Consider the following 24995-nt stretch of genomic DNA (forward strand, 5'->3'; position numbering starts at 1 on the left):
AACATGACAGACTTTTACACAAACTGTATTACTCACATATTTGAAATGTTACTTTTTATACTTGGCAGTCCAGGAATTTATTTTAATGTTTTTTTTGCATGGATATGGCCCCCTTTAAGGTAACCCCTGTGTCATGTCTGATATAGTTGTTTCTCAATCAGTTTCTTCCCTAAGAACTCATATATTTTATAGGGTTACTAGGAAATTCTTAAAGTATTTTAGGAATATAAATTGACTGATGACCATGTTTCAGGCATTACCTAAGCAATGTGCATAGGGTGCTAAAGAACAAAAGTCCCTACAGTGATGTAGAAAGAATGTATAAGCATATAAGAGACTTACATAACTTTGCAGATGATGAGGGGTGCTAGAAAGAAAAGGAAAACAGGGATAAAGCAGACAGACAATTGGACATTGTATTTTTTGTGAGTATTTAGGCTAATTCTGCAAACAAGGTGACACTGGAACACAGAACTCAAGAGAAAGATTGATGCAGGGTTATGTGTGGAAGTGTGTGCCCAGCAGAGGGAATGGCCAGTACAAAGGTCCCAAAGAAGGTACTTGCTTCCAATGCTCATATCAATGAAGCCAAGCTAGTGCTGCAAGGGGAATGAACTGGAGCGAGACTGAGAACAGACAGCATCAGACATGCTAAGGGAGAAAGTGGCCTCTCTGCTACCTCTGAAACCTCTAGTCACAGGGACTTCTTTGTCCACACTGCCTCTCACGTTGTATTCATCATGTTGCAAAGGCATCCCCAAACTGAAACACATCCCCTTCTTAGTGATCTCTCTTGATCGAGTTATGGGCCCTGTGTTGTGTCACCTTGGGATTTATGAGTCCTGGGACCCTGTTGTGGGGACTGCTCACACTCAGTAGGTCACACACATGCAGGACACCATGACTCTTGGATTGTGTTATTCCCCTTTTTTCAGTCCCCACCAATGGATCCAATCCAAGAAGGACAGGTCATTAATCTTTCCCCTGCAGAGTCCAGAAATGCCAATTCTTAAGTCTTCCATGGAGAAATAAACTGGAGGCTCCATATTGGGATAGCCATTTTCTGCTGTGATTTACACAAACATAAAAAATCTAGTGAATAAACAGAAGACAGAGAGTGAGATGGGGGGGTGAAATGAATGAGGGAGAAGAATGATTTAATAAGCTCAGGTGGTCCCTGAGAGACTCTGAGGAAGAAAAAGCCCCCTTGATTCTGGAAGCTTCCTACCCCCTGATTACATCTCCCAATGTCCAGCACTAACAAGTGAACAGAACAAACTTGTTCCAAAGACACTTAGTGATGTATTTTTAATGTATTCACACATTGATAAAATATAAATGTATGTAGATATTAACATATCTATATCTATCTATCTATCTATCTATCTATTGCTATTATATATCCAAGACAAATGAGCAAATGGATAAACCAAAACTTGACAAAAGGAAGTATTCACAACACAATAAAAAGTGGACGTTTTTGTATCAAGCATAGAAGACTTATTTTGTCTGTCCCTCCTGTACCATTATTTGACTAATTCATTTCTATGTGGTATGACAGAGGATGAGATTTCCCCTTTCTCCATTCTCCTATGTGATATCTTTGCATTGATATTTTTGGGCTTTGGGTATTAATCTCTTTTTGACAAACCCAATGGGCACACTCTAATCCTCATTCTGGATTTCATACCACATGCGAAGGTGTCCCCAGACTATGCTCTGTAATCCAGCCCACACTATTATAGTCTATCCCTTTTACTGAATAACTTGCTTCATATGATGATGCCATATGATTACACACATTTATTTCATTGTACTCTGTCCTCACTGTAATGAAACATCCAAAAGAGACGGGACTTAAGCTTCTTGGTTCATTTTCTTTTTTCCACCAAGTTATCTTGGTGAAATATATGTTTAAAATAAAAAGATGTAAGGATATGAAAAGTTAAAATGAAAAGAATAAAAGGATCACAAAATCATGTTGGAATGAATAGTTTTAAAACAACTGCTATAAGCCAAATTCTATGAAAAATCAAAACAAACTAAAATAGATAAATAAACAAATAACAAAAATCAGTGATGGCAACAAATAGCAATAATTAGTGATTAATAATTAAATTGGGCAAGGCCTATACATAAAATAATACAAAATTTAATGTTCCTAGAGTGTTCTGGCCCAAGTCAGATGCTCAGTTTTTATTTGTTAAATCAGTCAAGAATTAGATCTCAGTGTATAAGGATATTTACCCTATGGCAAAGTTGTATTTCAGTTTTGCTGGAAATGTTGAATTCATAAATAAAAGCTTGCATAGAGGGACATCTACCTTGAGGAATATGAAATTGATCCCTTCCATCAGACATTTCACCAAATTTGGGGAGTTTATAAACCCAGTGTAAGTGTAACCGTACAATATGATAGCATATCAGGAAAACTATGTATGAAATTTACAGGTGGGAAGCATCACTTAAATAAAGTAAGAAACCCAAAAGCAAGAAGATAAGCAAATTTAAATAAGATTTAAAATGTTTGGGTGAGTTAGAATGACAAAAATCGGGGCAAAAAGCAATAAATGTTGGAGAGGATTTGGAGAAAGGGGAACCCTCTTACACTGTTGGTGAGAATGCAAGGTGGTGCATCCAGTTTGAAAATCAGTATGACGTTTCCTCAAAAAATTAAAAGTAGAGCTATATGGGTCTGCATTTTTCTCTGTTGGAAAGGCTTTAACTACACATTAAATTTCTTTATAAGAAAAAAAAAAAAAGTAGAGCTATCCTATGACCCAGTAATTGCACTACTGTGTATTTACCCCAACGATACAGATGTAGTGAAAAGAAAGACCATATGCACCCTTATGTTCATAGTAGCAGTTTACACAATAGCCATACTGTAGAAAGAGCCAAGATGCCCTTCAACAGATGAATGAATAAAGAAGATGTGGTCCATATACACAATGGAATATTACTCAGTCATCCAAAAGGATGAATACCCAACTTTTATATCAACATGGATGGGCTGGAGAAGATTTTGCTAAGTGAAATAAGTTAAGCAGAGTAAGTCAATTGTCATATGGTTTCACTTAGTTGTGGAATATAAGGGATAGCATGGAGGACATTAGGAGAGGGAAGGGAAAAATGAAGGGGGAGAAATAAGAGTGGAAGGTGAACCACAAGAGACTATGGACACTGGGAAACAAATGAGGGTTTTAGAAGGGAGGGCTGTGGGGAGCTGGATAAGCCTGGTAATGGCTATTAAGGAGGGCATGGATTGTGTGGAGTACTGGGTGTTGTATGCAAACAATGTATCATGAAACACTACATCAAAAACTAATGATGTACTGTATAGTGACTAATATAACATAAAAAAATAAAATACAACAGCAACAACAATAAAAATGTTTTGGTGAAAATATGTTCCAAAAGTCAACTCAGAAGAAATGATCTGAGGAAATCATCTGAAATCCTAGTAACTGCAAAAAAGGAAAAAAAAAAGGTGAAGGAGAGTAATATATGGGGGTGCATAATAAAGGCCAATCAGAATGGTCATCAAATATACAATGTGTGCTGATACTGAGGGATAGATTAAGAAAACAACAAGAAATATCTCTATCACCAGCAACCTGGATGAAAAAAAAAAAAAAGAAAAGAAAAACACTTACAGAGCTGTTACATTGTTTGTGGTTGGAAATTTTAAACTGATAGCCAAGGATTTACTCTGAATTTCATGGCAGAAAAGCATTAGAAGATTGAAGGCAGAACCTGAAGGCAGCTGTGATCCAATACTAATATTATTTACCACTGGGTTTCTCTGTCTCGGTGTCTTGGACATTCTGGTCAGAGAATGCCCTGGGGTGAGGGGTGTTCTGTGCATTATAGGGTGTTTAGAGTATCTTTGACCTTCATGCACACCTCTACAGTATGACAGGCAAAGCTGGCTCCAGACAGTGATCAATGATTCCCCAGGGGACAAAATCACAGCTGATAAGAACCACACATTGAGTGTAACAACCTCAGCATATTTTTTCTAGCATTGCTATAATAGCAATTGATTAGTAAAAAATATGAAAGACCTTAAAAGTGTGAGTGGGAGTCACTTTGTGAAATTGATATTAGTACTAATAATACATTAATTACTTAATCAAGCAAACAAATAAACACAGTGATCATTTGATCTGGACTAAGTTGAATTGGCTCTCAGGTGATGATGGGCCAATTTTCCTGTCTTCCATTCTCTCTGCCCCTGTTACCCATGGTCCACGGGGATGCTGGACTCACCTGGCTGGGGTATCAGACAGGAAGGTGTCTTTGGGGAAGTCTGAATTCCTCCCTGGATGACAGATGACAGGGACTAAATCTCTGTCCTCAGCTGAGACAGCAGGAAGGAGTGAAACAAAAGGCCCCAGCCAGAATAAGGACTCAGAACAAACAGACAAAATGCATGGCCCTTTCTATCCAAGACTGCACAGGCTGATGGACTGGAGATGAGGAGGTATTTACAGCTCTCTGTATCTGCTCATTAGGAACATTTCACTCTTGTGATTCCAAACTCTAAGCAAATGATTCCCATGTGGAAAATTCCTCTGGGCAGAAAAGGATGCTTTCATAATGAGTCTTCATTCCCAAAAGACTAGGTTAGATATCAGGTGAATACATCTTTTTGTTTGTTTGTTTTTAGTTTTACTGATTTTCCGTGACCTTGCCCCCCTTCGGGATGTGGAATGTTCTAGCACCTTATCTCATCTCTGACTTACAGTTTTCTTCAAGTCTGGAACCTGCCTAGATTAGGTCTCTTTATCTTCAAAGCATTGTCTTGTGGTGAGGACCCAGCCCTGCAACTCCTGACAGGGTCTATTTTTCTTTTCAATAAAGCAGAGAAGTGGATTTTTCTGATAATGAGCCTTGACCACTATACAGATTGGCTTTCAGACACATTTGCTGTTATAATTGGGAATCTTTACTTTATACAAGTTAAGAGCTGTGGTTTAGGCTCTTATTATAAAATGGTTGTTTATTATAACAGATGTATTTAGATCTTATGAGCTTCACATCTCATAGGGATTCTTTGATTTAATTTTTATAATCACCTTATCTCTGCAGAAGTACACTTAAGAACTCCAATCTACATTGTAGAAATAGTGCTTGGTTCTGCCTAGTGATCTGTGTAATTTAATATCAAAGTATTCTGTAGGTCTTGAGTGTCATTCTCTCAGGATCCTTCTAGTTCTCAAGCTCTGGGGCAGTGGTTCTCAAACAGAAATGAATTTTCCCCAGGTTACTACTGATTATATCTGAAAAGATGTTGCTGAACAGCTACAATATGAAGGAAAGAATCCCCAACATATTATCCTGCCACAAATGTCAACCGTTAATGGTGAGAAATCCATCTATACCTGCATCATTGTGCCTCTGAATCCACACAGATCCCACTACAGATCTAGAATCTGATCACAGGTCCAGGGAGGCCCAGTGATTATGCATGTCAAGCAAGACACTGGGAGATGTTAATGTTCAGGCCTTGTTGTGTGGACCACTCTTTGATTAGCAAGGCTGTGATCCTGCATTAGAGATGGTGTAGGGAGTTTTAAGTCTTTTAACCAAATATTGACATTGAATGGAATTTGAAGGAATAGTGTATTCACCCATTCTTGAGGCTATATAAATTCTGTGTTTATTGCTTTTATAAGTGACCAAAATAAGAAACTTATGAAAAATAATTTGTAGTAGTAAGCTGAAGAAGACTTTCAAATATGGGTCCTCTCACCTTTTAATACCTAGTTTTGTTATGTGTTATTTTTTATAGCAAAGAATTGTTATGATAACAGATTGTACAGGGTTGCTAATCAGCTGCCATTAAGATAAAAAGATCAGAAATAATTGTACAGGTGGGGCTAAGGTAATCAAAATGGTCCTCCAAATGTTGAGGGAGATGAAAGAGGCGGTGTCAGAGAGACTTTGAAAATGGTGCCCTGCTGGCTATGAAGGTTGAGGAAGAGCCAGGAGCCCAGGAAAGCAGGTGGTCAGCAAGAGAGACTGGAATTGGAAAGGAAACAGATTCTCCCTTGAGCCTTGAGAAGAAGCTCAAACCTGCCGACATCTTGCTATTAGCCTGATGAGACTCCTTCCAAGCTTCTGCCTCCAGAATTGCAAGAGCAAGTGTGGTTTTCAGCAACTGGTGTGGGGGATGTTTTACAACAGCAGGAGGAACCTCATATGGACATAGTCATAAAATTATTTGAGGAAACTGAATTCAGGCCTTTGAATTCATTCATCAGTCTCTCTTGGGTAAGGGCAATTTCTTCTTCTTTATTTAAAAGATTTTATTTATTTATTTGACAGGCAGAGATCACAAGTAGGCAGAGAGGCAGGCAGATAGAGAGAGGAGAAATCAGACTGCCCACAGAGCAGAGAGCTGATGTGGGGCTCGATCCCAGGTCCCTGGGATCATGACCTGAGCTGAAGGCAGAGGCTTTAACCCACTGAGACACCCAGGCACCCCAGTTAAGGGCAATTTCTATTTAGAGAGCCCACATTAAGTATAATACAGTCTAGTTTCATCTACATAGTTGCAAATACCATATGATTTCACTAATATGTGGAATTTAAGAAAAATAACAGATGAACATAGAGGAAGGGAAGGAAAAATAAAATGAGGTAAAAACAGGGAGGCAAAACATAAGAGACTCTTGATTATGGGAAACAAACTGAGGGGTGATGTAGGGATGTAGGTGGGGAATGGGGTAACTGGGTGATAGTTATTAAGGAAGGCACTTGTTGTGATGAGCAGTGGGTGGTGTATGTAAGTGATAAATCACTAAATTATACCCCTGACACTAATATTACACTATTTTTGAACTAACTTGAATTTAAGTAAACTCTTGAAAGAAAAATTAATAAAATGAAAGCAAGCATGTCTTAATTAAGTAGAAAATAAATTAAATAATCCTTTCAAAGAAACTGATCCTAGTTTTGTTGATCACTTCTACTGTTCTTTTAGTTTCTATTTCATTTATTTCTGCTCTGATCTTTATTATTTCTCTTCTCCTGCTAGACTTAGGCTTTATTTACTGTTCTTTTTCAGCTTCTTTAGGTGTAGAGTTAGGTTGTATTTTTGAGACCTTTCTTGTTTCTTGATAAAGGCTTAGATTAAGAGAAAAACTATTGATATATCTATAGTAATCAAGGATCCAAATAAAAGATAATAAAATAAAAAAACCCCACAAAGGCTTGAATTGCTACATACTTTTGTCTCTGGACTGCCTTTGCTGCATCCCAAAGATTTTGAACAGCTGTGTTTTCATTTCACTTGTTTCCATGAATTTTTTAAATTCTTTAATTTCCTGGTTGACCCATTCCTTCCTTAGTAAGATGCTCTCTAGCCTCCATGTATTTAAGTTCTTCCCAACTTTCCTCCTGTCATTGAGTCCTAGTTTCAGAGCATTGTGGTCTGAAAATATGCAGTGAGTGATCCCAATCTTTTGGTACTGACTGAGACCAGTATCAAACTGGTCTCATTTGCAACCCAGGATGTGATCTATTCTGGAGAATGTTCCATGTGCACTAGAGAAAAGTGTGTATTCTGTTGCTTTGGGATGGAATGTCCTGAACATACCTGTGAGGTCCATCCGGTCCAGCGTGTCCTTTAACACCTTTATTTCCTTGTTGATCTTTGATTAGATGATCTGTCCATTTCAGCGAAGGGAGGTATAAAATTCTCCTACTATTATTGTATTACTGTCAATGTGTTTATTTGATTTTTTAAAATTTATTTTTTATTTATTTTCAGCATAACAGTATTCATTATTTTTGCACCACACCCAGTGCTCCATGCAATCCATGCCCTCTATAATACCCACCACCTGGTACCCCAACCTCCCACCCACCTGCCCCTTCAAACCCCTCAGATTGTTTTTCAGAGTCCATAGTCTCTCATGATTCACCTCCCCTTCCTTTTGTTATTAATTGGTTTATATAGTTGGCTGCTCCCATGATGGGGCGTAGATATTTAAAGTCGGTAGATCTTGTTAGATAGACCCTTTAAGTATGATATAGTGTCCTTCTTCATCTACTATTATAGTCTTTGCCTTAAAATCCAATTTTTCTGATATAAGGATTGCCACCCCACCTTTCTTTAGATGTTCGTTAGCATGGGAAATTATTTTCTACCCCCTCACTTTATTTTTATTTATCTTTTTGGCACATAACTTACTATTTTTTAAATTTTTATTTATTTTTAAAATTTCTTTTCAGTGTAGCAGCATTCATTGTTTATGTACCACTGTTCCATGCAATACATGCCCTCCATAATACCCACCACTAGTCTCACCCAACCTCCTAAACCTCTCCCCTCTAAAGCCCTCAGTTTGTTTCTCAGAGTCCACAGTTTCTCATGGTTCATCTCCCCCTCCGATGCCCCAACTCACTTCTCCTCCCATCTCCCTCACTTTAAATCTGGAGGTATCTTTGGGTCTAAAATGAGTTTCCTGTAGACAGCATATTGATGGATCTTGTTTTTTTATCCACTCTGATACCTTGTGTCTTTTGATTGGGGCATTTAGTCCATTTACATTCAGGATAACTATTGAAAGATATGAATTTAGTGCCATTGTATTGCCTGTATGTTACTATATATTTTCTCTATTCCTTTCTTGTCTGTTACTTTTAGGCTCTTTCTTTGCTTAAAGGACCCCTTTCAATATTTCCTGTAGGGGTGGTTTGGTGTTTGCAAATTCTTTTAGTTTTTGTTTGTCCTGGAAGCTTTTTATTTCTCCTTCTATTTTCAATGACAGTCTAGCTGGATACAGTATTTTTTGATGCATATTTTTCTCATTTAGGGCTTTGAATATATGCCAGTCTTTTCTGGCCTGCCAGGTCCCTGTGTATAAGTCTGCTACCAGTCTAATATTTCTACCATTTTACATTACAGACCTCTTGTCCTGAGCTACTTTCAGGATTTTATCTTTGTCTCTGAGACTTGGAAGTTTTACTGTTAGATGAAGGGGTGACCTATTTTTATTGATTTTGAGGAGGTTCTCTGTGTCTCCTGGATTTTGACGCTTGTTTCATTCCACAAATAAGGGAAATTCTCTGCTATAATTTGCTCAAATATACTTTCTGCCGCATCTGTCTTTCTTCTTCTTCTGGGATCCCAATTATTCTAATATTGTTTTGTCTTATGGTATCACTTATCTCTCGAATTCTCCCCTCGTAATTCAGTAGTCGTTTATCTCTCTTTTTCTCAGCTTCTTTATTCTCCATCATTCGGTTTTCTATATCACTAGTTCTCTCTTCTTCATCACATATCCTAGCAGTAAGAGCCTCCATTTCTTATTGCACCTCATTAATAGCCTTTTTTTATTTCAACTTGGTTAGATTTTAGTTGTCTTATTTCTCCAGAAAGGGACTTTATTTCTTTAGAAAAGGTTTCTCCAGTATCTTCTATGCTTTTTTCGAGCCCAGCTAGTATCTTTATAACTGTCATTCTGAACTCTAGTTCTGACATCTTACTTATGTCTTTATTGATTTGGTTCCTGGCAGTTGGCACTGGCTCTTGTTATTATTATTATTATTGTTTCTTGTGGTGAGTTTTTCCACCTTGTCATTTTGTCCAGAGAAGAATAGATAAATGAAAGAACAAAACACTAAAAGGGTAACAACGTCCCCATAAAATATTCACTAAACAAATCAGAAGAGACCTGAAACCGGGGGGAGAAGAAAGGAAAAGAAAAATATGATTAGGCTGGTGAATAGAACAGAGCCACACCCTTGATTTTGGATGTATTTTCTTTTTTTTTTTTAATTTATTTTTTATTTATTTTCAGCATAACAGTATTCATTGTTTTTGTACCACACCCAGTGCTCCATGAAATCTGTGCCCTCTCTAATACCCACCACCTGGTTCCCCCAACCTCCCATCCCCCCAACACTTAAAACCCCTCAGATTGTTTTTCAGAGTGCATAGTCTCTCATGGTTCACGATTGTTTTTCAGAGTCCATAGTCTCTCATGGTTCACCTCCCCTTCCAATTTACTTCAACTCCCTTCTCCTAACTCCCCATGTCCACCATGCTATTTGTTATGCTCCACAAATAAGTGAAACTATATGATAATTGAATCTCTCTGCTTGACTTATTTCACTCAGCATAATCTTCTCCAGTCCCGTCCGTGTTGCTACAAAAGTTGGGTATTCGTCCTTTCTGATGGAGGCATAATACTCCATAATGTATATGGACCACATTTTCCTTATCCATTTGTCCGTTGAAGGGCATCTTGGTTCTTTCCACAGTTTGGCTACCGTGGCCATTGCTGCTATAAACATTGGGGTACAGATGGCCCTTCTTTTCACTCCATCTGTATCTTTGGGGTAAATACCCAGGAGTGCAATTGCAGGGTCCCAAGGAAGTTCTATTTTTAATTTCTTGAGGAATCTCCACACTATTCTCCAAAGAGGCTGCACCAACTTGCATTCCCACCAACAGTGTAAGAGTGTTCCCTTCTCTCCACTTCCCCTCCAACACATGTTGTTTCCTGTCTTGCTAATTTTAGCCATTCTAACTGGTGTAAGGTGATATCTCAATGTGGTTTTAATTTGCATCTCCCTGATGGCTAGTGATGATGAGCATTTTTTCATGTGTCTGATAGCCATTTGTATGTCTTCATTGGAGAAGTGTCTGTTCATATTTTCTGCCCATTTTTTATATGATTATCTGTTTTGTGTGTGTTGAGTGGGAGGAGTTCTTGATAGATCCTGGATATCAACCTTTTGTCTGTACTGCCATTTGCAAATATCTTCTCCCATTACGTGGGTTGCCTCTTTGTTTTTTTGACTGTTTCCTTTGCTGTGCAGAAGCTTTTGATTTTGATGAATTCCCAGAAGTTTATTTTGGATTTTGTTTCCTTTGCCTTTGGAAACATATCTTGAAAGAAGTTGCTGTGGCTGATATCGAAGAGATTACTGCCTACGTTTTCCTCTAGGATTCTGATGGATTCCTGTCTCACGTTGAGGTCTTTTATCCATTTTGAGTTTATCTTTGTGTATCGTGTAAGAGAAAGGTCGAGTTTCATTCTTCTACATATACCTGTCCAGTTTTCCCAGCACCATTTTTTGAAGAGACTGTCTTTTTTCCATTGTATATTTTTTCCTGTTTTGTTGAAGATTATTTGACTATAGAGTTGAGGGTCCATATCTGGGCTCTCTACTCTGTTCCACTGGTCTATGTTTCTATTTTTATGCCAGTCCCATGCTGTTTTGGTGATCACAGCTTTGTAACAAAGCTTGAAATCAGGTAACATGATGCCCCCAGTTTTATTTTTGTTTTTCAACATTTCCTTAGCAATTTGGGGTCTCTTCTGATTCCATACAAATTTTAGAATTTTTTGCTCCAGCTATAAGAATATAGCTGGAATGGTGGAATTTTTATTGGAACGGCATTAAATGTATAGATTGTTCTAGGCAGTATAGAGATTTTAATAATGTTTATTCTTCCGATCCAAGAGCATGGAATGGTCTTCCATCTTTTTGTGTCTTCTTCAATTTCTTTCATGAGTGTTCTGTAGTTCCTCAAGTACAGATCTTTTATCTCTTTTGTTAGGTTTATTCCCAGGTATCTTATGGTTCTTGGTGCTATAGTAAATGGAATTGATTCTCTAATTTCCCTTTCTGTATTTTCATTGTTAGTGGATAAGAAAGCCACTGATTTCTGTACATTGACTTTGTATCCTGCCACATTACTGAATTGCTGTATGAGTTCTAGTAGTGTATTTTCATTTGTTACAAGAAACTGCACCCCAAAATTTTAAAGAAAGAAAAGATAATATATAAAACATATATATTTTATATACATATATATACACATATATGTACATATATAATTTTTATTTCATATATATATGGGTAAATATAATGAAGAGATGGAATATGACTGTAAAGATAAAAATTCAAAAGAAATTTAAAAAAGATTTAAAAAAGGAATTGATAAGAAGTGGTTGAAAAAAGAAAAAGAATGTGATCCCGCTGAGACTAGAACAAAGCCATATGCCAGATTTAGGGTATATTCTCGTCTTTTAGAAGAAACTGTATCCCAAAATTTTAAAGAAGGAAAAACTTACATTTATACAAAAAAATAATGTTAAATACAATGAAGGGATATAATTTGACTATAAAATGAAAATTTAAAAAGATTTTTAAAAAGATATTGATAAGAAATTAGTTAAAATATGTTACAATAGGAAAGGGGAAACATTCAAAAAACAATAAAAGAAAAAAAAATACTGAAAATTTAAAAAAAATAACTTTGAAAGGCAAAAGGATCATGGGGAGAAAAGCCATGAATTCTCTGTGCTGTATACCCCTAGCACTGGCATTTTGCAGTTTTCATTGACCCGTAAACTTGGTCTTGGCTGGATGCTCTTGCTGATCTGGGAGATGGACTGTTGCAGTGATTCTCAAATGTCTTTGTCCAAGGTGGAAATGTGCCACCCTTGCCAGGAGCCAGGCTAAGCAATCTGCTTGGGTCTGCTCTTGGTAGCTTTTGTTTCCTGAAAGCTTTCCATACAGCTTTAGAGGATGTGCCCAATCTCTGGCCCCTGTTGAGCTGAAAACTCAGGACTCCCCCTCTTCAGTGCCCCCTCAGAGAAAAGAAGTCAATCAAGCCTATCTCCCTGGTCTCTGGCCACACTCTGATCTCACCCAACTCATGACCGAGCATTTCTATCTCTGACATATGGCTCCATTTGGAGTCTCCAAACCCAGCAGATTCCTGAAAAATTCTCCCACACCACTCCTCCTGGTGGAGGAAGGGGGGGGTCTCCCCAGATCTGCCACTTGTGGGGTCCCTCCTTGAAGAGTAGTGGCTCAGCTGTGCCTCAGATAGTGGTTTTAGGTAATCCTGAGCTGAGAGCCTCTTCCTTGGCTGTCTCTGCAGCTGTCCTCCCCACTCCAATAGAGCTCTGTTGCACTCAGGCACTCCTGGTCTTTTTGTGACCCCATAGGTCCTGAGACTGCACTGTCACAGTGAGGGTTCCAACCTCCTCCCCCGCCCTTAACCTCTGGAGTGATGCCCCTCAGTGGAGCAGACTCTGAAAGTTCTGATTTTGTGCTTCACTACTCTATTGCTTGCTGGGAGTGACCCCTCCCCTCGCCGTCTATCTTGTTATATATCTGCTCAGATTCACTTCTCTACACATCTGACCTTTCAGGAAGTTTTCACTTTTCTGTTCATAAAATTGCTGCTATTCTTCTCTACCATCTCCTGTTGAGTTTGTTGGTGTTTATAATGGTTTGATAGCTATCTAGCTGAATTTCTGGGACCAGACAGAATTCAGGTCTCCTACTCCTCTACCATCTTGCTCCGCCCCCTCATTATTGGTTTGTTAATATTTCCTATTTGTTCCTAATTTTTTCATAGTAAATTTGACATTTCTAGAGATTTATCAATTTCTTCTAGGTTTTCCAACTTGTGGGAGTGAAATTATTTATGCTTTGATTCTTTGTATTTCTGTTGTGTGAGTTGCAATGTATCATCTTTTGCTGTTAATTTTATTTATTTCCAGATTCTCCCTGACTCCTTTTCTTTGGCCTAACTAAAGTTTTGTCAATTATGTTTCACTTTCCAAAAATCACATCTTAGCTTTGTTAATCTTTTCTTTTTTTTAACTCTAATAATACTTTTTTTTTTGCTTTTTAAAAAAAATTTATCTTTAGCATAACAATATTCATTGTTTTTGCACCACACCCAGTGCTCTGTGCAATCCGTGCCCTCTCCAATACCCACCACCTGGTTCCCCAACCTCCTATCCCCCCTTCAAAACCCTCAGATTGTTAATCTTTTCTGTTGGCTTTTTGGTCTTACCATTTATGTTAGCTCTGGTATTTATTTCTTTTCCTCTGTTGCTTGGGACTTAGTTTGTCCTTCTTTTTCTAGGTCTGTGAATCATAAAATGAGGTTATTTACTTAAGGTATTTATTTATTTATTTATTTATTTATTTATTTAAAAATTCTTAAGGTATTTAATTTTTCTTAATGTAGGCATTTATTGCTATAAACTTCCCTCTTAGAGTTATTTTGCAGTATCCTGTAAATTTAGATATCTGTGTTTCCATTTTCATTTGATTCAAGATTTTTGGTTTCTTCTTTCACCCATCAGCTATTCATGGTTGGTGTGGTTTAATTCCCACATACTTGCTAATATCTCAGATATTTGTACTCTTATATTCATTGCAGCATTTTTTCACAATAGTCAAGACATGGAAACAGCCCAGTATCCATTGACAGATAAATTAATAATGGTGGCATATCTATACAATGGAGTTCACTAATAAAAAAGGAGAGTATCCTTTCTTTTGCTAAAACATGGATAGACCCCAAGGACACTAGGCTAAGTGAAATATACAGAGAAAGACAAATACTGCATGATCTCACTTATATGTGAAATAAAAAAGTCTGAACTTGTATATACAGAAAGTTGATGTTTACCAGTGGCTGGGGTTTGGGAAAATGAGAAAATTCTGGTGAAAACCTACAAATCTTCAAGCATAAGGCAAGTTCTGGGACCTTAATGTACAACCTGGTCATTATGGACAAATATATTGTGTTGTATATTTGAATGTTGCTAACAGTGTATACACATAAAATGTTCTTACAAAAAAAATGGTACCTATGTGAAGTGATGGAAGTACATCACAAACCCATCGTGATGATCATTTAACAACATACATGTATATGAAATCATAAAGTTGTATGCTTAAGCTTTCACAGTTTCGTATGTCTGTTACTGTACAGAGCAAAATGGAATCTCTCATTTCAAGCCAGAGCCTGTGTCAGGTAGGAACCCATGTCAAACAATGATGTAAGTGGTTAAGGTACTTCAGCTAAGTTATCCCTGGGACCAATGTCAGCTCACACTGCAGAACTGATAATAAGAACCAGAGGAGGTCTTCAAGAACCTGAGAAGGATTAATCTCGTAAAAAATGGAAGGATTTTGGCATTAAATTATTAGACTCTTCAGACCTAACCCCTCTATGTCTGAGCCTTATAAAGGGAACTTCCCCCAGAGGCTCTGCCCGATTGATCTCTGAACAGAACTCAGATCCTTCACTTTTTGTGCTTTTACAAAAGAATCTGTAAGTGCCAAGAGGTGACCCAGACCAGTTTGAGTCCTTATCTCAACCGTGTAGCCACAGAATGACTTTGCAGTTTGTTCTCTAACTTCCTACACCCTTCTGTTATCTTGTTTAGTGTGTGGTTTGTCATCTGTCCTGCTTTGAGTGCTATTTAAGAAGCCAAGTTTAATCAAATGATGAATTGTCATTAAGTTTGGAATCCTGAAACTACCTTAATTATGATTTAACTTGACCTTATGATTGAATAAAACTGACATTGTGGAAAAACAGACTTGTGTGTGCACCTTCATAGTGTGCTCAAGACAATTACATTTCAGTAAAATTGAAAAATGAAGAAAAAATATTTTCTTGTCTGTCTTCTATTTGCATTTCAAATGTAACCTCTTTCTAGTGGAAACCTCCCCATAAAAAAAAAAAAAGGTAAAACACAGTACCAAGATGAAATCCATTATGAATATTTCAATGGAAAGGTCAATCAATGGGAAAACAGTATTTATATAAGGACACCATGAAGATAGTATCAGTGATATGACAGCTTTTAGCTCCATCATTCAGTGAGTTACATACAAGGTCCCTGTCTGTCTGAGGCATCTGGAAATAAACTCTTTTATTTTTTAAGATTTTATTTATTTATTTGACAGAGAAAGATCATAAGTAGGCAGAGAGGCAGGTGGGGGGGGGGGAAGCAGGCTTCCTGCTGAGTAGAGAGCCTGATGTGGAACTCGATCCCAGGACCCTGAGATCATGACCTGAGCTGAAGGCAGTGGCTTAACCCACTGAGCCACCCAGGTGCCCCTGGAAAGAAACTTTTTTATTGCTTTGATCTTTTCTTAGACTAGGAATGGTGATCTACAGGCAAGGGGTGGTAAGAAATAGTTACCTTTAAAAGAAAGTCTGACCCTCTAGAGTAGAATCTCCATAATTGTCCAGTAGACACATGATTCAATCTCACTGTGTTCTCTAAGATCATTCCACTGGTGAAGGTGAACATGGATATGAAAAATTTCAAATTAAAATTTACACCAGTGATAGACTGTTTGCAGAGTTGGCCCCACATCCCCGTCTTTCTCTGTAGCCATGTGTATGACAATGCATGCAGTACCTTCCATCAGGTGGTGGAGACCCTTCCTTCACCTTTTTTATCTGGGATGGATTAGGATTTTTCATTTGCTGTGGCCAGCAGAATATGATAGGAGTGACAGTGGACCTTAGAACCTTGATGTATTTCTGCTGCTCTATCTTGGAACTCTGTATCCAAAAAGTGAATTAAGCTGGATGGTCTGCCAGAGGAAGTGAGGACATGTACAGCAGAGCCCAGTTGTCCAAGACAAGGTCACTCTGGCTAGCCAAGCCCCAGTTATATTAGGATGCCCTGGAGAGATCAGCAGAGTACCCCAAGCTGACACTCAGCTGACTCAAGACTCTTGAGGAAATGAATGGAGATTAGAACAACTCATTGCCAACCATACAATTCCACTTGATACTGAAGACATTATATCAAGCCATTTACTTTCAGGATGGCTTGCTATGCAGCAACATTCATTATCATTCTGTTATATGTAATTTTTTTTGTATATATACATATATATGTATATATACATATATATATGCCAGGATCAAACAACTCATCAGGAATTCATGCTTTCTTTTGACTATAGAAACATGTTGACTTTAGCCCAATGACACTCATTTTCAATTTTGACTTCCAGAACTGGAAGAGTATAAATTTGTTTCTTTTAAACCCTCAATGTGGTAACTGGTGATAGTAGCAATAGGAGAGTGACAAAGGTATTTCTCTGATTAAATTCTCTTTGGATAAACTGATTTTTTAAAGATTCTTTACTCGGGCACCTGGGTTGCTCAGTGGGTTAAGCCTCTGCCTTCAGCTCGGGTCATGATTTCAGGGTCTGGGATCAAGCCCCACATTGGGCTCTCTGTTCAGTGGGGAACCTGCCTCCCCCTCTCTTTCTGCCTGCCTCTCTGCCTACTTGTGACCTCTGTCAAATAAATAAATAAAAGCTTTTTTAAAATAATTTTTTATTTTTTATAAACTTATAATATATTTTTATCCCCAGGGGTACAGGTCTGTGAATCGCCAGATTTACACACTTCACAGCACCCACCAAAGCACATACCCTCCCCAAAGTCCATAGCCACACCCCCTTCTCCCAACCCCCTCCCCCAAGCAACCCTCAGTTTGTTTTGTGAGATTAAGAGTCACTTATGGTTTGTCTCCCTCCCAATCCCCCCAAAAAGATTATTTATTTACTTATTTTCCAGAGAGAGAGAGAGAGAGAGAGAGCGAGAGCGAGCAGGGGTGGGGGAGGGCAAGAATACAAGCAGGGAGAGTGACAGGCAATGGGAGAAGCAGGCTACCCCCCCCTCGTTTTTTAAAGATTTTATTTATTTATTTGACACAGAGAGAGAGAGATCACAAGTAGGCAGAGAGGCAGGCAGAGAGAGGGTAAGGAGGCTCCCGACTGAGCAGAGAGCCTGACACATGGCTTGATCCCTGGACCTCGGGGTTATGACAAGAGCCAAAGGCAGTGGCTTAACCCACTGCACCACCCAGGTGCCCCCAGGGTCCCTTTTGAACAAGGATCCTGACGTGGGACTTGATCCCAGAACCCCGGCATCATGACTCAAGCTGAAGGCAGATGCTCAACTGACTGAACCACCCTGGTGTCCTTAAGAAACCAAATTTGGTTAGAGAGGAGAAGGGAGTTGGGGGAAATTGGAAGGGGAGGTGAACCATGAGAAACTATGGACTCTGAAAAACAATCTGAGGGTTTTGAAGGGGTAGGGGAGGTGGGAGGTCGGGGTACCAGGTGGTGGGTATTATAGAGGGCACGGATTGCATGGAGCACGGGGTGTGGTGCAAAAATAATGAATACTGTTATGCTGAAAATAAAAAATAAATTAAGAAAAATTAAACAGAAAAAAAAGAAACCAAATTTAAGCCTCTCAATTCATTCACCTAGCTTCTTTGGGAAGGGCATTTGTGTTGAAACCCTACCATAAGTAGAAGAAAAATTTAAAGTCAGTCTGGAGATATTCAGCCCTATTCACTGGTACAAATAATTTCTCTTTGCATAAATGTCAATGTGTTTTTTTCTTGAGGCCTCTGGGCAATAAGACAGGAAAACCAATTCATTGTTAAAATTAAGACTACATGTTCTACTCTAAGTTTTTTGTCTAAATTTCTACATTCCTAGAATTTCTTGTACATGCAAATCTTTATTCTTTTCACTTCTTTACCCTTCAAGTTTCCCTCAAGCTTTCTTTCAACACAAATGATAGGTTGTAATGAGTTATAATTAGGGTTCTGAGCCTTGTGCATATACATCCATGCATGTGATTTTGTTTCCTTGAGATAAAAATGTACATGAATATACATACACTTCCATATACACAATTCTTATTCTTGAAAAATCTTTGCACCCAACAATGTCCACTCATTTCATCTCTCCTCACAGCACCCCTTAAATTTAGGTTTATGATTCCTCAATGCCTTTAGAAGAAAATGAAGGCTGGAAGGGTTATACCTTAACAATTGCCTAACAAAGCAGTTAGATTTATTATGCACCTTTTTGGAGTTCTCTGGTAGTGGAACAATGAAGTGCATCTCCTGATATTTCAATGACTCTTTCAATTCTTAGAGTTGTACATTTTAATATGTACAGTTTATTGCATGTAGTAATGCTACAGTAAATAAATTGGAATTTAAAAATCCTAGTGAAGCATGTCTCAAGGTCAGAAATGGTGCGTGGTTAATTGTCACACTTATTGGGGTGGGGGAACTGCCTTCCAACTGTGAAAAAGCAAATTCTCAATGTGGATATTAAAATAGTGGATTAAATTAAGACAATTCAGTTTTGATAAACTCATTTTTTGCAACTAGAAGATTAGCCCACATATATAAGAGGAGTAAAATGACATAAATTGTTCAAGACAGAAGAACAGTACAGACAAACACCTCATGGATGAACCTTAGAAACACAGTGTAGAGATTCCCAACTCACTTTAAACTCATGAGGAGCCCTGAAGATTTCCGAACAGCTCTCTAGACTACAATCCTCTTCAATAATAAGGACTTTATGTTAAGCCATCTTATTTTAACATGCTTTGTATGCAGCAATAGCTAACTGATAATGATCAAATCAGGAGGAACTGAGGGTATTTGTAACAATCTGATGCTTTTTACTCTAGGCATTTTTCTTTTCTTTCTTTCTTTTTTTTTTTTTTGCTTCATCATTTTTTGTATTGTTTTATTTTTATTTGAATTTTAGGTCATTAACATAGAGTGCAGTATTGGTTTCTGGAGTGGAATTCAGTGATTCATCACTTACATACAATACCCAGTACTCATCCTCATAATCAGGGAGATACAAATCAAAACCATGATGAGATACCATCTTATACCTGTTAGAATGGCCAAAATTAACAACACAAGAAACAACAGGTTTTGACAAGAATGAAGAGAAAGGGGAACCCTCCTGCACTGTTGGTGGGAATGCAAACTGGTACAGCCACTGTGGAGTACAGTATGGAGGTTTCTCAAAATATTAAAAATAGAACTACCCTATGATCCAGCAATTGCACCACTAGTCATTTACCCAAAGGTTACAAAAATACAGATTTGGAGGGATACATGCACCCCAATGTTACTAAGAGTATTATCAACAGTAGCCAAACTATGGAGAGAGCCCAACGTCCATCGTCTAAAGAATAGATAAGGAAGATGTGGTGTACATATACAATGGAATATTATTCACTGTTTCCTTTGAAAAATGTGTCTTCTTGAACAACAAATACAAATACTAAGCCTACATTTTAAAATGTTCTTTGCCCTTCAGTGTTTTTATAAATATCCAAGTGGATACACAATTGTAAGTTTATCAATATATAGTTATACACACCTTCCCATTTGTTTTATTAATAAGACATGTTTAGTGAGAAAGAAAAAAAATTGAAATAGCAGAGGTTACCGTGCCCTTCACTCCATTCAATAATTCAGTGAGCTCATACCCTGCACTGAAACATGAACCTCTCTGGTTTCTGCTGTGCAGAGATCTTGGTACAATAGAGCAGAGCAGGTCCCAGAACACTAGCTAACCACTGTATATGGTGCTCAAATGGAGAAAAATAATCATCTGCTCCAACACTGCTGGAAGACTTGTTTGTGCTTGGCTTAATGAAAAACTATGTATCTAGGCATTTTGCTGAATACTTGAAGGTAGCCTTCATAACTACTCTTTTCTACAACATTATCTCATGTAACTGTATTAAAAAATTACTCCTTTGAGGCCTAATTGAGGTAACATGGAAAGGCTAAAAGGACATGTTTGTATGTGCACAACTTGTTACTCTGAATCACATACCTGTACGAGAATCTAAGCTTGCTGGTGAGTCATCCTGTGATTATAAGGATCATATACAGTGGATAATACTACTATTGTCCATTTCCTGCCCCTTTAGAGGTTATGACAAAATTTTAAAGACTGAAGATATTTCATTTAGAGAAATGGAAAAAATCATGTTTGTATGTGGCACTGGAAAATTTCAATCAGAATCCAGAAAATAATAATAAAACCCCCCAAATGCTACCAATCTTACATACTAATGAATATACTTTATAAATGGACCCTGATATTCTATAATTCAATGAGTGGATGAAATGCATGAGAAAGAAATATTTTGCATAGCAATAAATGTATGATTTAATATTTTTGCTTCATCATCCTTAAAGTCAAGTGAGATTTTAAGGCCATATTGTGTTCATTATTTTTTTCCATATTTGTTTTTCTGTGTAGTTCCACTTGGAGACATGGATTCTATTGTTTCTTTTGCCAGTGACTGTGGTATGCATGGTGGACACAAGCTGTGTAACAACAGGATCCTAATGTGTAGAAAAATCCCCTTCATCAGCTATAACCACCAGTATGTCAAAGCTTGCATTCTCAGGAAGAGCAGTTAGGGTAGTGACAAGAGGAGTTAGAGAGGAGAAGGGAGTTGAGTGAAATTGGAAGGGGAGGTGAACCATGAGACTATGGACTCTGAAAAACAATCTGAGGGTTTTGAAGGGGCATGGGGTGGGAGGTTGGGGGAACCAGGTGGTGGGTACAGATTAAAGAGGGCACAGATTGCATGGAGCACTGGGTGTGGTGCAAAAATAATGAATACTGTTACACTGAAAATAAATTAAAAAATGAAAAAAAAGGAAAGGAAAAATGATCACAAAAGTGAAACACAGTAGTTTCAGATTTGTCTCTGTTATAAATTTATACAAATAGCTGTGACTCACTATGATATATTTTATTTGAGAAGAAATTATTCTTAGCACATCCATGTTGTCCTTTGAAATAAGGAATAATGTCCAAATATTTCACACCCAAGGTTAGGAACAACATTGAGAGACTAGGCTAATAACAAAGAAAATCTCTTAGGTATCAGAGGTCACACAAAGCTTAATAAATTGAGTTACATATATTGTAGTAAAGGTCAAATGTAAAAAGTAGAAATTTCAAGAAAAGAATTAGAAGAGGTGTTCTCCATTTCCACAGTCTGACCAAAGAATCTCAACATTTGGGTCAGGCAATCATGGGCACTTCCTCAACCCAGGACAATTGGCCCTTTAACACCTGCTATCCCAGAGATTCTCATCAGAGCCTCCTTTATGTCTTTGTTCCTCAGGCTGTAGATAAATGGGTTCAGCATGGGTGTAACCACCGTGTACATCACTGAGGCTACTGCACTTGAGTGGGAGCTCTGAGTAGCAGCAGAGCTGAGGTACACTCCTAAGCTGGTACAATAAAATAAGGAGACAACTGAGAGGTGAGACACACAGGTGGAAAATGCTTTGTACTTGCCCTGAACTGATGAAATACCACATATGGAGGAAACTATCTTAGAGTAAGAGTAAAGGATCCCAATGAAGGGGCCACCAGCCAGGAACATAGCTGCAAAATACATCACCATGTTATTAAGAAAGGTGTCAGAACAGGCAAGTTGGATCATCTGATTGAGTTCACAAAAGAAATGAGGAATTTCCAAGACTGTACAGAAGGACATCCTCAATACCATTAAGCTTTCTAACAAAGAATGTAGGACGCTTATGATCCAGGACCCCAGAATCAGAAGACCACAGCGCCGGGGGTTCATAATGACTGTGTAGTGCAAAGGATGACAGATGGCTACAAAACGGTCATAAGCCATCACAGTCAGGAGTAAGACATCCAATCCTGCAAAGAGTATAAAAAAATATATCTGGCTGAGGCAGCTTTTGTAAGTGATTAATTTTCTCTGAGTCTGGATGTTCATCAGCATCTTGGGGACAGTGGTGGTGGTGAAGCAGATGTCTACAAAGGAGAGTTTGGCAAGGAAGAAGTACATGGGAGTGTGGAGGTGGGAATCAGAGCTGACAGCCAGAATGATGATCAGGTTTCCAAACACAGTGATCATGTACATGGAGAGGAAAAGCCCAAATATGAGGGGCTGCTGTTCTGGTCTCTCTGAAAATCCCAGAAGAAGAAATTCTGAAACTGCTGTAAGGTTTCCGGGCTCCATGGGTTGGGAGTAACTATCAAGATATAGAAAACAAATGACCAATTTCACACAAACAAGTGCTTTTTAATGTAGTGTAATTGTTACCACTTATATTTTATAACCAGGAAATAAACTTCAATGTATATGTGAGGTCTCATCCCATGAGGACATCACATTAAAAAATTCCATTTCCATCTTAGTCTGTTTCCCTAGCATAATATAAACTCTCTTTTTACTGATAATACTTTTCATTCCTTGAGAAATACACGTTGAGTATTTATCATGTCCCAGGCACTGTTTAGGTGATGAATATAGGGTGCTAATGAACAATATCCTTATAATCCTATGATAGAGAATGTAAGTGAATACTTAAAATCAAACAAGATGTCAGATAGTGACAGGAGTTGTGAAGACAAGGAAAGCAGGTATAAAGGAGAGAATTGATGGGGCGTTATTTAATTTTTTTTTATACTGGACCTCCACACAAGACCTGCAAAGAAGGTGACATGTAAACAGGACCTTGAAGGAGACTGAGGTTATATCAGGAAGTGTGTGCCCAACGGGAGCAAAGGTCAGTGTCAAGGCCCCAAGGAAGCTGCTTGATTCAGAAAATCAAGACTCAAACAAACAAACAAACAAATAGAACTTCCCTATGACCCTGCAATTGCACTACTTGGTATTTACCCCAAAGATAAAGATGGAGTGAAAAGAAGGGCCATCTGAATCCCAGTGTTCATAGCAGCCATGGCCACAATCACCAAACTGTGGAAAGAACCAAGATGCCCTTCAGCAGACAAATGGATAAGGAAGATGTGGTCCATATACACTATGGAGTATTATGCCTCCATCAGAAAGGATGAATACCCAGCTTTTGTAGCAACATGGACAGGACTGGAAGAGATTATGCTGAGAGAAATAAGTCAAGCAGAGAGTCAATTATCCTATGGTTTCACTTATTTGTGGAGCATAACAAATAGCATGGAGGACATGGGGAGTTAGAGAGGAGAAGGGAGTTAGGGGAAATTGGAAGGGGAGGTAAACCATGAGAAACTATGGACTCTGAAAAACAATCTGAAGGGTTTTAAGGGGTAGGGGGGTGGGAGGTTGGGCTACCAGGTGGTGGGTATTATAAAGGGCATGGATTGCATAGAGCACTGGGTGTGGTGCAAAAATAATGAATACTGTTATGCTGAAAATAAATAAAAAATAAATTTAAAAAATAAGATAAAACAAACAAACAAACAACAACAACAAAAAAAAAAAACAAAGAAAGAAAAAGGCAGATGATGAGAGATGAATGACACTGTGTGTTGAGGAATGAAGCAGTCACCCCAGATCAGCTGAAACTTCAAGATACAGGCTATCCTTCATTGTATTAATTTTGTAGGACTTTCTTAATTTTGTTATAAAGATATGTCATGAGTCGAAATGGACACCCCCATTAGTAACTTCTGTTGCTTGAGTTCTGGGCTCTGTCAATAAGAGTCACCTTGGAATATATGAGCCCTGGTGCCCATGCTCTGAATACTGCCCTCAGTTCATAACACACACACACACACACACACACACACACACACACACACACACACGACTTCCTGGACTACTGGCTGCCTTGCCTTTTTCACCGCCAGGCACACTAGTTAGACCAGCAACAGATACATGTCAAGGTCACCACATCTTGTTATCTTTCCCCTAAAAAATGCAGAAATGGTACCCAGGAATTACTATGGACAAATAAACTAGGGGACAGCTATTAGTATGCTCATTTTCTGATATCAGTTTAAAGAAACGTGGAGCCCTGGGTGTGGCACATAAACAATGAATCTTAGAACACTGAAAAAAAATTTTAAAAATGAACATAAGCGTTCTGATCAGTAAAGAAAGAGATAAAAGGGAGGAGTGACGTGGACAAGAGAGAAAAAAAAATAGATCTAATAGTGCAGGTGGCCCCCAAAATCACCAACCAGGAGGAAGAAAAAGCATCTTTGGTTCTGGTGACATTCCTGCTTTCATTAGATCCCTTGATACCCAGCAAAAATAATAAAGGATCAAAAAGATTAAAGTAGGGGAGCCTGGGTGGCTCAGTGGGTTAAAGCCTCTGCCTTCGGCCCAGGTCATGATCCCAGGGCCCTAGGATCAAGCCCAGCATCAGGCTCTCTGCTCAGCAGGAAGCCTGCTTCCTCCATTCTCTCTCTTTGCCTGCCTCTCTGCCTACTTGTGATCTCTGTCAAATAAATAAATAAAATCTCCATATATATATATATATATATAAAATCTCCATATATATATATATAAATAAAATCTCCATATATATATATATATATAGTAGTAATAT

General features: G+C 38.2%; 1 protein-coding gene across 1 annotated transcript; it reads right to left on the reverse strand.

Moving 5' to 3' along the window:
- Positions 1-338: 338 nt before the first annotated feature.
- On the reverse strand, positions 339-22681 carry LOC116568085 (olfactory receptor-like protein OLF4). Its single transcript, XM_032303579.1, has 3 exons — positions 21773-22681; positions 19891-19909; positions 339-367 (listed from the first exon to the last, which is right to left on the reverse strand). The coding sequence occupies exons 1-3, from the start codon at positions 22679-22681 to the stop codon at positions 339-341; spliced, it is 957 nt and encodes a 318-aa protein (XP_032159470.1).
- Positions 22682-24995: the final 2314 nt, after the last annotated feature.

This window comes from Mustela erminea, chromosome 1, assembly GCF_009829155.1.
Source record: "Mustela erminea isolate mMusErm1 chromosome 1, mMusErm1.Pri, whole genome shotgun sequence".
Taxonomy (NCBI): domain Eukaryota; kingdom Metazoa; phylum Chordata; class Mammalia; order Carnivora; family Mustelidae; genus Mustela; species Mustela erminea.